This window comes from Oncorhynchus mykiss, chromosome 7 (genome assembly GCF_013265735.2).
Source record: "Oncorhynchus mykiss isolate Arlee chromosome 7, USDA_OmykA_1.1, whole genome shotgun sequence".
NCBI classification, from domain to species: domain Eukaryota; kingdom Metazoa; phylum Chordata; class Actinopteri; order Salmoniformes; family Salmonidae; genus Oncorhynchus; species Oncorhynchus mykiss.
The window spans coordinates 44,112,155-44,126,529 of record NC_048571.1 but is presented as its reverse complement, the minus strand read 5'-3'; the positions used below and the strand labels follow the sequence as shown (position 1 = coordinate 44,126,529).

At 45.9% G+C, this 14,375-nt stretch overlaps 1 protein-coding gene across 5 annotated transcripts in view; it reads left to right on the top strand.

The window, feature by feature from the left end:
- Positions 1-14,375, top strand: part of LOC110527835 (E3 ubiquitin-protein ligase TRIM62) — a 42,134-nt gene that overhangs the window by 19,438 nt on the left and 8,321 nt on the right. For all 5 annotated transcript variants that reach the window (XM_036983310.1, XM_036983309.1, XM_021609379.2 and 2 more), the window contains exon 3: positions 13,532-13,627. In XM_036983310.1, the coding sequence (XP_036839205.1) occupies positions 13,532-13,627 (96 nt within the window). The remainder of the gene's footprint in view (positions 1-13,531; positions 13,628-14,375) is intronic.

Genomic DNA, 14,375 nt, shown 5'->3' with positions numbered 1-14,375 from the left:
CCTCTATCGTTCCAGTGCTTTACTCTGCAACAGACTCTCTATTTTTCCAATGCACTTCCCATTGAAGTTCATTAGAGCTGGACTATTATTGCCCTGCCAGAATTATTTGGACATTTTAGTTAAAAGGGAGGTTGCTTGCAAGTTGTGTATTGTTATGTGAACTGTATTGAGGTGTACTAATGACATGTGGCCGAGAAGACTGTGGACATTTTTAAGGCCTTTGTTGTGTCGATGAACACCCCCCACATTCATACCCTCTACACTCATCCACTAGAAAATAATACAGATTATTGCAAACCCCTATGTTGATTACTGGGTTCGTTCTTGTATGAAGTTGCTGTTGAATTGCTCTGCCATTATTAGTATTAGTATTATTGTATGAGGTATTCTTGTTGGGGTTACCCCTGTGCTGTGATGTGGGTTTTATATGGTGTGTATTCTTTTTTCTCTCCACTGGCTATCTGGTAAACAGGCTACCCTCTAGGCAGTCTCTTCTGCTGATGTGTGTGGGTCTGGTAGTGGTACTCTCTCTATTCTAATCTTTTCCTTTCGGCATGGTTGATACCTGCCTGGCGCCCGAACAAAATCTTTCTTTACCCCTCTCTAATAAATACCGCTACACCAGTTAAACATAATCAAAACCTTTTTCTTTCACTTACTTACTGTGCTGTTTCATTGTTAATTTGTTCAGTCGTTTCATTCTCAACCAGGATTTCATCATACATGTCAAACAGTTCTGTCCGTGGCCTCTCTTCCTCGGTGGGCACTGTGTCTGTTTCCATCTTGTCCTGCTGTGTCTCTAACAACATTTCACGTAAACCCTGTTTCTTGTCTGCATCAAAGTAGCGGTCCTTGTACCTAGCATTGAGCATGGTGGCGACACATTAGAGGCACAGAGAGAATGCCACCGAATCGCTTGTTCACAGTCTCTAGTAGAGTACTTTTGCTAGTTTTAACCCCACTGTCTGTTTTGGAAGTTTTGTTGAGCAGGCGTTTCACTGCCATGACAGAGGGTCTCACGTCTGCTGCAGACGCAGTTGATGAGCTTATTTCTCCAGTCAGTTGTTCGAATGGAGCTCGGAGTGTGTTCATGTTTCAAACATCTCAAATGCCATTGAAATGGCAGCAGCGGAATGGAAACCTGCACATTCTTGAGCATGCAATACATCTTTCCTCAGTACGAAATCCTCGTCGACCCACCGTGCTGTCAGACTCCGCATGCCCATGGGGCTGACGTCGCTGGTCCAAATGTCAGTCGTGAAGCTAATAGCTGTGACCCCTATAGCAGGTAGCTCATGGATGTGCGTTTCATCAATACTGTGTAACTCCGGTAGGGCAACATCTGAAAAATAGCGCCTACTTGGTAATGTGTACCGGGGCTCGACCAGTCGGCGAAAGCCAACATCATCCACGACAGAGAACGGTTGCTTGTCAAGGGTAATGAATTCCATTACCTGGAATTCATTCATGGATTTGGCCTTTGAGTTGTCTCGCTGAAATGTTCTTACTCTTTCAAATGACTGCTGGACTTGAACTCGTTTAGTTGTTGGCAGTGTTAGTTTTTTCCCTGCTTTTGTTCTAAGTAGTTGCTGAACATCTGGGGGTGATACACTTTCAAAGGAGTAATTAGGTTTGTTGTTTTGAAAGATTTCACTTTCTCCTCTCAGGAAATAATAGCAGCACAAACGTTGCATATGGCCTTTTATCTTCCTTTGAAACGTCAAAATAGATCCACACAGCAGACATTGTGGGCCAAGTTAGGAATGCTGTGTTGCACATGTAGCGCTGTATTCTTTGTGCGTCATTATGTCATAAAGCTACGTTATATAGGTATGCACGTCAACTTTGCGTCAACGCTGTGCTTTTGTTGTTGTTGCTGATATCGTGCATCCCTAATTTATTTAGTTGGAGATTTGCATTGGGTCCCTCCAGTGTTCCCGATTTGGAGTCTTGAGCCCTCACCAGTGTTGGCTGTTTGTTGACTGGTTGGCTGTTTGTTTCTTCTTCCCTCGTGTGCTTTCTTAGGTCCCCGCATCTGTTTTTATTACAGCCCAACTCACTCCCTCTTTTACAATAAGCTGTAAAATGTCTAAGAACACAGGAAGAAATAGGCCAATGAAATTAGGTTCATATAAGCTCATTTCTGCCAATTAACCTAGTTGATGCAGTGGAATACCTTAGTTTCAGTTATGTGTAATGATGTTGATTATAGCCTTGTAGTCAGACCATGCTGCTCCCACCCTGTCCCCGTAGGCCCTTGTTTTTATTTTATTTTTACATTTAACCTTTTATTTAGCTAGCTGCCAGACTGCCTGGGGAGTGGTATGTGTGCAGTAGAGGAACAGGAGGAGGATTTGCAGGTCATGTCTGCCTCGCTATGAAAGGGGAAGTGATGTCTCCTAACTTTGACAGCTTAGGGTCTTATCCTCAGCCCTGCATGTACACCAGTCGGCGTAATTCTGCAGGGAAATCAGCTCTTCCTAACACAATGTTGCTGTCCACATCCGCAAGGAAATCTGTTTTACATGGAGATGATTTGATCATTTGCGACAACCCCATAATCTTGAGTACAGAGTTGATATTAAATGCTAGTCTCGTGGGCTACTAGGAAGGCCGTGGTTGCCTATACATAGCCCTCTAGTTATCTTTAGTGCAGCCTGAGTGGTAAGCATTTCCACAATGTAATTCGTATTGAGCTGCTGTGTGTGTGTGTGTGTGTGTGTAGTCGGACAGCCGCAGAACCCCTGCCCAGCCCTGAGGCTCTGAGCTGTGCGTTCCTGATTAGTCTGGGATTTAGCAGCCCAGATTACAGGCCATTGTTCAGGGCTAGTCTGGGCCATTATCTCCTGTAATTCCCTGTGTCCGTGATTAGCTCCAGATGATTTAATTAGACGTGCTCTTGATAGGAGTCCTCGTTACTGCTCTACAGCCTCGCACCCCAACCCCTCCACTCTAATGGTGCTCCAGGAGTGTGGGGTGGGGAGGAGCTTGCATGGTGACGTTAGTATTGTGCTGTTGCCTGCCGTGGAGTAGCCTAGCTGTTTACATGGTCTATTATGGAACACTACCGCTGTGTACTCAGTGACTCTGGTGTCTTTTACCCCTCAGTCCAGATGCAGTGAAATGAGCGAGGGATCGGCATGCTTGCAGGTGCACCTGGGAAATCCTCCGTATCCTCTTATCTCTGCCTCTTACCAACCCTGGACTTGTAATGAGAATATGGTGTCTAGTGAACACACAGGGAGCCCTACAGTTCCTTCAATTCCTCGCTGGATTATTAACGAGGTGTGAGGCCAAGATGAATATTAAAGCAGCTCTGGAAGGAGAGGCGATGGAGGAAGCGGAGTGTGTATGCCAGACTGGTTGTTCTTAAACTAGACCCAAGTTTCTCCCATAGAAGACTGTGTGTTCTTGTTATTGGTTCTGGTTTGGTCTGGGCACTGTATGGGACTAATCACTGCAGTGACACTGTCCTCTCTCATCTCTCCCCATTGTCTTCATTGCGTTCAACTCCACTCTGCACCCCCAGGCCAGATTGCTCTCAGATGGAGTGGTCCCTGTCCATGCACCTGAGGGGCCACTACACTACTGCAGAGTCTCTGCCCAGCCAGTGGCGACTTTTACCTGTTTTTCTATCAGTGTACATTTCAAGCTAAAGTCAGGGCTTCCCTTCGGCCAAACATTCAGCATTGTGGTTTGGCCTGTTTTACCCCTGTATTTATTGACTAGATGGAAAGTGAATCGATGGACTGGGAGCTACAGAGTAAATCTGGACTGGCCTGGATACTCTGAGACTGTGTGAGGACAAATTTAATGTTTGTTTTGTGTGTGCATAAGTCGAACACACACTTTTTTAATGGGTTTACATGAAGTAGAAACGCTGGCAAGCAGTAAAATAGTAAAGCCAGCCAGCAGTAAAATAGTAAAGCCAGCCAGCTACAGAGAGACGACGGTACGCAGCTGCGTCCAGGGCCAAGATGTAGGAGCTAAACCAGTGTTTGTGAACTCTGTAGTCTGTCTGCATGTTGCGTGTGATGACAGAATGTTCTCCGTGGAGATTTGTGGCTCTTACACATAATGGATACTTGGTTTTAAATGAACAACATGCTGACTATCGAAGCGTTTGCCTAATCCTAAGAAGCTTCTTTTTAGTTTTTATGAAGACATGGTTATATTTGGTTTTGGTCATAACCCCCCCCCTTTCTTGAAAACCTAAGCTTGTCCTCTTCATCCATGCGTTTTGTTTGGTAAAATTGTTTTTGTGTGGGTGGGTGGAATACAACACAAATATAGAGCTGAGTCGCTACTACTAATGAGCCTGTCTCTGGAAATAATTGGAACGCTGATTTATGAGCACCACTAATGCATTTCAGTTATTATGTAATGTACAAAATACAAAGCAATTTTTTTAATTTAACCTTTATTTATCCAGGAAAAGCCCATTGAGACAGAGTATTTTTCAAGGGAGACCTGGCCAAGATTCAGCAACAATCAATACATTTACAGAATTAGGACTTTTTGTCTAGGACAAAAAGGCTTCTCAACAGTTTTTACCCCTAAGCCACGACTCCTGAAAAGGTTATCAAATGGCTACCCAAACTATTTGCGTTGTGTGCCACCCCCCTCCCAACCCCTCTTTTTACGCTGCTGCTACTCTCTGTTTATCATATATGCATAGTCACTTTAGCTATACATTCATGTACATACTACCTCAATCGGGCCGACCAACCAGTGTTTCCGCACATTGGCTAACCGGGCTATCTGCATTCTGTCCCACTCACCACCCGCCAACCCCTCTTTTACGCTACTGCTACTCTCTGTTCATCATATATGCATAGTCACTTTAACCATATCTACAGTCGTGGCCAAAAGTTTTGAATGAAACAAATATTAATTTTCACAAAGTTTGCTGCTTCAGTGTCTTTAGACTATGGAATAATGAAGCATAATTACAAGCATTTCATAAGTGTCAAAGGCTTTTATTGACAATTACATGAAGTTGATGCAAAGAGTCTATTTGCAGTGTTGACCCTTCTTTTTCAAGACCTCTGCAATCCGCCCTGGCATGCTGTCAATTAACTTCTGGGCCACATCCTGACTGTTGACCCATTCCTGCATAATCAATGCTTGGAGTTTGTCAGAATTTGTGGGTTTTTGTTTGTCCACCCGCCTCTTGAGAATTGACCACAAGTTCTCAATGGGATTAAGGTCTGGGGAGTTTCCTGGCCATGGACCCAAAATATCGATGTTTTGTTCCCCGAGCCACTTAGTTATCACTTCTGCCTTATGGCAAGGTGCTCCATCATGCTGGAAAATGCATTGTTCGTCACCAAACTGTTCCTGGATGGTTGGGAGAAGTTACTCTCGGGGATGTGTTGGTACCATTCTTTAGAGGTCGACCGATTAATTAGGGCCGATTTTTCCAGTTTATATAACAATCGGAAATCGGTATTTTTGGGCGACGATTTCCGATTATTTAAATATATATTTTATTGTATTGTATTTATTTATTTATTTAAATACCTTTTTATTTAACTAGGCAAGTCAGTTAAGAACACATTCTTATTTTCAATGACTGCCTAGGACCTGTGGGTTAACTGCCTTGTTCAGGGGCAGAACGACAGATTTTCACCTTGTCAGCTCAGGGGTTTCAATCTTGCAACCGCACAGTTAACTAGTCCAACGCTCTAACCATTGCACTCCACGAGTAGCCTGCCTGTTACGCGAATGCAGTAGAAGCCAAGGTAAATTGCTAGCTAGCATTAAACTTAACTTATAAAAAACAATCAATCATAATCACTAGTTATAACTACTAATCCAGCCTAATGGCTGGTGTAACCGATGTGAAATGGCTAGCTAGTTAGCTGGGTGTGCACAATATTAACCAGGTGAAATTGTGTAATTTCTCTTGCGTTCATTGCATGCAGAGTCAGGGTATATGCAACAGTTTGGGCTGCCTGGCTCATTGCGAACTAATTTGCCAGAATTTTACGTAATTATGACATACATTGAAGGTAGTGCAATGCAACAAGAATATTTAGACTTAGGGATGCCACCCGTTAGATAAAATAACGAACGGTTCCGTATTTCACTGAAATAATAAATGTCTTGTTTTCTAAATGATAGTTTCAGGATTCGATCATATTAATGACCAAAGGCTTGTATTTCTGTGTGTTATTATGTTATAATTAAGTCTGATTTGATAGAGCAGTCTGACTGAGCAGCAGCAGGCCCGTAATCATTCATTCAAACAGCACTTTTGTGCGTTTTGCAAGCAGCTCTTCGCAAGCACAGCGCTGTTTATGACTTCAAGCCTATCAGCCTAATGGTTGGTGTAACCAATGTGAAATGGCAAGCTAGTTAGCTGGGTGTGCGCTAATACTGTTTCCAATGTCACTCGCTTTTAGATTTGGAGTAGTTATTAACCTTGCGCAGCAAGGGCCACAGCTTTTGTCTTGTCTCATTGCTGCAGCTGCCGTACGGACTCGTGAGAGGCGAAGGTCGAGAGCCGTGCTTCCTCCAAAACCCAACCCAACCAAGCCGCACTGCTTCACGACACAATGCCCACTTAACCCGGAAGCCAGCCGCACCAATGTGCCAGAGGAAACACCGCACACCTGGCGACTGTGTCAGCGTGCACTGCGCCCGGCCCGCCACAAGAGTCGCTAGTGCGTGGAGGGACAAGGACATCCCTGCCGGCCAAACCCTCCCCTAACCCAGACGACACTGGGCCAATTGTGCGCCACCCCATGGGTCTCCTCGGCGCAGCCGGCTGCGACAGACCCTGGACTCAAACCCAGAATCTCTCGTGGCGCTAGTGGTGTGCAGTGGGACAGACTAGAACTAGCACTGAGGAAGTGGAGCAGGCATGGTACTCTCTCGCTGTAAGGGTACATTGGCTGCGCTGATAGACGGACATGAGCCTCTCTCAATTAGTAGACGACGTGAGACACATTTTACATAAGTACCGAAAGTAACACACATTTTACTACCGAACCGGTTATCAGGTCCTAGTATCGAAAAAGTTCCTAAAGTTTTGGTATACCGTGCTTCCGGGTAAGTGAAGACTCTACACACCAGGCCCATTCTAGTCAGCTGATTTGGCCCAGACAACATGGGACCAATGACGCAAGAGCCACCCGACAAGCTAGCTAGCAGGCTGGGGTTGCCATGCCTTCACAGAGCATGACCTTTCCTCTGCTCCCAATAGAATGATAGAGAAAAGACGCACCCTCAAGTCCCTGACAGAGTAGCTGACTGAAGATGTGCGGAGGAGACCATTACAGACTATCAGTTTCACAATCAGTCAAACCCATAAATATGTTCTGGCAGAGAGCTATTTCCATGACGTATAAGGGAGGGAAATACTTTCTGGATTTCTTCATTCCTAACTCATTATTCTTAGAAATGATTAAGGCGGGCTAGCTACAGTGCAAGAGAATGGGCCAAATCATAAAAATATACGAAGAGGGTTTTTATTCATGATTTGTAAGTAGCTATTAAAAATGGTAAATCTGAGGTCAGTCAACAGTTGTGCCTCCATAAAAGAGTATGGAACTGCCTGCCCCCACGCCAAACATTGCCAACAGTCTGGTTGCCAATTGTCTGGTTGCTGCCAATACACTCACTCTGCCTCTGGGGTAAGCAGTCAGTGAAAATCTAATCAAAAACACTCACCAACATACTGTGTCAGGCCACAGTGTTTTTTTTGGGAACATCCAAATGTGCTCAAGCTGCGCCTAAAATCCCAGCCCCTCATTTTCCACTCACAGCCTCTCCAGGGAAGTCCCTGCAGTCTAAACAGCACAGCAGCAGCATCCAGGCTACAGCAGCCAGCTGACTGGGCAAACTGGGGCTGCAGGCAACATCCACCCCATGTAACCTACTGGCTTTGATAGACAGACAGCCCTGTCTGTCATTGTGTATGACTGTGACTAGGCCAGGCTGAGATGCACAGACAGCGATGGCGACAGTATCACACACAGAGACAGACATGGCCCTTCCTCCTCCTCCGTATCTGACTCTCCCCTCAGAGGAGATGGAGGACCCAGTGGTCTGATCATTTCTAGCAGTCAGGTGGGAGATTGGCGAGAGAACCGGTCTGGCTGACCTGTCTGAGGAGTCATTTAGTGGCTGCTGTGACCGGCTCACTGCCCAGCTCTCGCTACTGAATGATATGCCCCTAACGACAATGGAGCCCAACACAATTTAGCTTGCTGAACAACATCGCGTGCGTACACACACACACAAACACCTTGTCCAATTAGACCAAAGTGGGTCTAGCTCCTTGAAAAATGTAGAAAATTGTGTGGCTACGGAGAGTTCGAAGGAAAAGAAAGAAGGTGGCGATGCTGGCATTCTCCAGTGGTTAGAATGTAGGGCAAGTCATGTAAATGATGAATGCTCCCAGCCTGCTCCACATCTAGCCCATCTCCAACTACAAGAAACACTACCAAGAGGTCCCTCCCTCAGAAACCGACTCCTGTTAATGAAGGGACGCACTACGTTATGGGAACATAACATGGTGGCAGGGCAGCAGGGTTTTATAGATATTAGTGAGTGAGGCTTCCAGGAATGGTGTTACGGGGTTCCATTCTCATTGACGAGAATTAAAGTCGCCTTTGTCCTAGAGCGATTTACACGGTTATCAGAACGTCAAACCTCAGGGTAAGCCTACACGCAACGCAGCCCATATTTTAAGTGTTTCTAAAAAATCTCCTATGGCGGGAAAAACGATTGGAACCATTAACCTGTTTGACCGCTAGGTTTTATTGGCATCATGACTCCTACTGTAGTACTCTATAGCTTACTGGCTAGTTAGTGGCAATTGAAAAGTTAATGAACAGTACATATTATAAATTGACATCTCATGGCGCTGCCTCTCCTTAAATTTTAATTCATGCAAATAGCCTTGTAGAGCTGTATGTTAATGATCACAGAGCGGGACCCTGGCAGGAATATGGAAGGGCAAGGCGGGGGGGGGGGGGGGGACCTGTCTTGTTGGCAGAGGGCTGAAGAATAGATCTGGGTGATAGAACAGGATGACATGTTGTTTCAGCAGAGAGTTGCCAGACGGTGCAGACAGCCGTGTCAATGATAAACAGCCTCTTTTCCCAACAACTAACTCAAACTACCTGCGTCTTACGACCTAAACTGATCAAAACGACAGTTGAAACAATCAATCTTGACCCTCTGCACATGGCGTCAAGTCAGGGTTGTTATCCTAAAACCAGTGTACAAAAATGTACATTGCTATGTCACTTGAGGTTGTGGCAACATGTCCAAAGGTGTGTGAGACACCAGATTCACTCTGTTCCATTTTCTATATAGGTTATTGATTCCTGAATCCCCTCCCTGGGTGTAGAAATCAATACTTTTCAGTCTGACACACTTGCTGTTGGGGCTGGGAATTGCCAGGGACCTCACGATACAATATTATCACGATACTCAGGTGCCCGATACTATATGTATTGTGATTTCTATATATTGCCATTCAGTCTTCCATACATATTGCTCACCATGTATGCTGCAGAGGGACAAGAGCCATGAGAAAACAAGTTTTGAAAAGTGCTTGGAACAAATGGTCTCAACATTTTAAAAAGGAGATAGAGAACAAGCTATAAAGGAAAAATACTAGTGTTTTGGTGCAGGGACAAGGACTAGTGCAAAAAATATTGCGATATATCGTCAAAAATAATATCCTGATACACTACATGACCAAATGGACATCTCATTCCAAAATCATGAGCGTTAATATGGAGTTGGTCCCTCCTTTGCTGCAATAACAGCCTCCACTCTTCTGGGAAGGCTTTCCACTAGACCTTGGATTATTGCTGCAGGGGCTTGCTTCCATTCAGCCATGAGCTTTAGTGAGGTCGGGCACTGATGTTGGGATATTAGGCCTGGCTCGCAGTCAGCGTTCCAATTCATCCCAAAGGTGTTCGATGGGGTTGAGGTCAGGACTCTGTGCAGGCCAGTCAAGTTCTTACACACCGATCTCGACAAACCATTTCTGTATGTACCTCGCTTTGTGCACAGGGACATTGTCATGCTGAAACAGGAAAGGGTCTTTCCCAAACTGATGTCACAAAGTTGGAAGCACAGAATCATCTAGAATGCTATGTATGCTATAGCATTAAGATTTCCCTTCACTAGAACCAAGGGGCCTAGCCTGAACTATGAAAAACAGCCCCAGACCATTATTCCTCATCCACCAAACTTTACAGTTGGCACTATGCATTGGGGCAGGTAGCATTCTCCTGGCATCCGCAAAATCCAGATTTGACCGTCAGATGCTGAAGTGTGATTCATCACTCCAGAGTTCAATGGCGGTGAGCTTTACACCACTCCAGCCGACACTTGGCTTTGCGCATGGTGATCTTAGGCTTGTGTGCGGCTGCTTGGTCATGGAAACCCATTTCATGAAGCTGAAGTTGCTTCCAGAGGCCGTTTGGAACTCGGTAGTGAGTGTTGCAACCAAGGACAGATGGTTTTTACACGATTCAGCACTTGGCGGACCCATTTTGTGAGCTTGTGAGGCCTAGCACTTTGCGGCTGAGCCACTGTTGCTCCTAGACATTTCTACATCACAATAACAGCACTTACAGTTGACCGGAGCAGCTCTAGCAGGGCAGAAATTTGACAAACTGACTTCATTTGGAAAGGTGCCATCCTATGACGGTGCCACGTTGAAAGTCATTGAGCTCTTCAGTAAGGCCATTCTACTTCCAGTGTTTGTCTATGGAGATCGCATGGCTGTGTGCTTGATTTTATACACTTGTCAGCAACGGGTGTGGCTGAACTAGCTGAATCCACTAATTTGAACGGGTGTCCACATACAGTTACACTATATATACACACAAAAGTATGTATCAGTTGAGTTCCCCATCACTACTTGCTCTCCTCCTGTGTGTAAACCCTCCATCATGGCGAAAGCAGCCAAGAAGTTCTCTCTCTCCTTCCCAGAAGAGCTGCACTGATGGCCCATGACTCATAGTTTCTCCTCGCCCCTGTGACTCACCTATTCTAGGGCTGTAAATATAGGTGTGTGTCTGTGAGCAGAGATGGCAGGTTTGTGTTCCTGTTCACACTGATTTACACAACCGGGCCCTTCAAGTAGACAGACGCCTGTACTGGTCGCAGTGTGCGTTCTGCTCAGCTCAGAGCAGTGTGTTGCCACGTCTGCTGCCTGAAAGAGCTGGGTTGTGGATATGTAACGATTAGCAGGTCAAAGAGACGTGGATATAATTCTGTACAGAACAACCTGTTGCAGTTAAATCTATACATGTCTTAATTTATGCTCACTAGACCTAAATCACAATGCTGTTTACCTCTGTGGTTCTTCCACAACTTTAGTGGAAGTTTCTTGGCTTTACTTTCGTGAATCCAATGAAATCCCAAGTAAGGTGTGTGTGTGTGTGTGTCCAGAGGACATTGTGAGCAGCTCATTATTCATGCTAGGACTGGGGCATTTTTTTCCCTGGTCTTTGTCAGTACAGGGAGCCCGTTGGAAGCCAATAACCCTATTTAGCTCCTGAGCAAAGCTCTGCTGTATTTAATAAGGCCTGCAGTTAGGAATGTTTGGGAAATGTATAAAGCCCCAGTGTGTGTTTAGGAAATGTGTTTAATAATTGGCCTGCCAGCCAGCCGCGACCCTGTTCCCTGCCATTCGGCATCCGGGGGGAAATGTCACGTTTGGTCCTCCTGCTGAGATGGACGGGGGGGGGTCTAGGGTTATTGCCATAGAGGAGACCGACAGACTGGATTACAAACGGCATCAGACAGTGTTGCCTCTCTCTCTGTTAGTATCTTGGATCAAGATGATTCTGAGTTTTTCAATGCTATAGGCCTATACACTGATCGACTTACAACCTCACAGAACAAGTTCAATGCCAATTACACTGGATTAAAGCCAACTTGTCAGACAACAGAACGAGGGCCCTGGAAGTGGAGAGACCTGAATAAACGGCACTCCTTCTCTCTCAGGATTGGTCCTCAGCCTGGGTGAGGAGTGCGCCCTCTGACCTGCTGGAGCTGGCCCTGAGAGAAATGGAACCTGCTGGAGCTGGCCTTGAGAGAAATGGAACCTGCTGGAGCTGGCCCTGAGAGAAATGGAACCTGCTGATCCAACTGCAGGCTGGAGCTGGCCCTGAGAGAAATGGAACCTGCTGATCCTACTGCAGGCTGGAGCTGGCCCTGAGAGAAATGGAACCTGCTGGAGCTGGCCCTGAGAGAAATGGAACCTGCTGATCTTGCTGGAGCTGGCCCTGAGAGAAATGGAACCTGCTGATCCTGCTGCAGTTCTCTTAACATTAAAATGTAAAGCCACATCCTGTCTAGGAGGCTCTGTTGACAGCATTGGGAGATCGTTTTCCTTAGTTCAGGTCCTTGATTAGGCTCTGTTCAAAACTGTATAGAAACTACACTGTTTTCACATTTATTTTGTAGCTTATTAAGGACATGGGCTTGTTATGTCAACACATCGTAAACCAAATTACATGCAGCGGCTGCCTGGCCTGTTTCTGTGCCAAAGAGCAGAGAACTGAATTTGAAGAGTGTTGTTGGCTTGGCTATTTGACTCGATATAGTCAACAGGAAGCAATTTTCCAGCACTGCATTGATATTCCTCAGAGTATTTTCCGCAGAAGCAAATAAATAACAGCTGTTGTAATGAACCAGTCTGTCCTTTTACTGTCAATCCCGTTTTAGACTTCTGTTATCCCTCTGGACTATTGGCACTGCAGGGGAGATTAACTATGACCTTCACAGGCAGCATGACATTGAACACATTCTCAAGTCCTGCACCTGAAGTCCTGCTCCTCTCCTGGCCCTAAGCACCATCAGTCCGATGAGGATCTGCCTCTGTCTGATAAATGGACTCTGTTCACTGTGTGTCTGCGGTGGGCTGGGCTCAGGGGACCTGTTGGTGACAGCAGTTCCAGCTCCACTGCCTGGTGTCCTCCTTCTGCCTGAGGAAACTTGGAGGTGGATTAGAGGGAGAAAGAGAGACGGCCTGGTTCTGCCATGGAGGGAGTGCCCTGGAGGAGACGACCCACTTTCTGTCTGACAGAACCCTGTCTGGAGACGACCTCCTTTCCTCAGACTCAGCCCCCCCCCCCAGGACCGCAGAAGGTTATCATAATACAGCCTTCCTTAATCAATAAGTCATAAAAGGCTTTTAGGCCGTTAGGAGGAGGAGGTGTCTGCGATACCTGAACCTCCCACTGAGGCTGAAACAGATGTAGATGTCTTACGAGAACCTTGAGTTGAACTTAAGAGTTTGACGTTTTTCCCAATAGCAAGTGGTAGCAAAGGAAGGGTGCCCTATGCTGCTGCAGGACAATTGGTCAACATCAAATCAACGGACTTAATCTAATGTTATGCACCAATTTGATCCAACAGAGGAACTTGATGAAATTTGTGCTCCAGTAAATCTGTAATTCACCTCATTAGTAACTAGGAACAATGCTGTATGTGTGTTTCTCTAGTCAGTGGTTGCTAATTTGTTGTTGTTGTTGTTGTTGTGTTGCAGAGGGAGATGAAGGAGCAGCTGGCCACTCTGCAGGACAGTGAGAAGGGACACACCGAGGCCCTGCAGCTACTGCAGAGACAACTCACTGAGACCAAGGTAACAGACACACTTCTCTACTCCGTGAGACCGAGGTAACACACACCAAGCACACAAATTCACTTAGACCAAAGTCACTTACAGTATAGAGAGCCTTTTGACCTATATGAGACCAAGGTAAAGCACCAGTGTGTCCTGTCTCTCTCTCTACCTCAGTCTCTCCCACAGCTGAGAGCGAGACTCCAAACAGCAAATTGGTTCATTAAGCATCTCTTTAATCTCAACAACTTGTTTTAACCAGCGGAGCCAGCGCATCTAGTCGATACAACAGCTTCTCCTCTTCTTTTCATTCTGGCTCAGCTCTCCCCCTTTAGCGTCTTTGAGCTGTATCGGTCAGAGAGGGAGGGCTCTCTGACAGATGGGGTTTGTGCCGTCAGCGGTATTTGTCATTTGGGATCCATCGTTCTTCCTGCTGTTTACATGCTGGCTGTCCACTGGCATGCCAGCCAAGCCAACTCCCTCCTGTCTTCCTGTTCTGTCCTGTCTGCTTGAGTTCTGCAGTGCAAGACTTTACTTTACCCTGGCTCTGTTCCAGAGAGACAAACCTGCCTGCTTCCACTGCCATCAACTCCAACTGAGTGCCAGCTGCAGGTCTCCATTATAAATCAGCCCATCTCATTAGGTTTGCATCCATTTGTCCGAGGTGACGTGCGTTGCCTGGAAGAGGGCCATAAATTGATCTCTTTGCCTCACAGATGCATTTAGGTTTATGACAATGAATTGCTCTGTTGTTCTCTTGGTTTTCGTG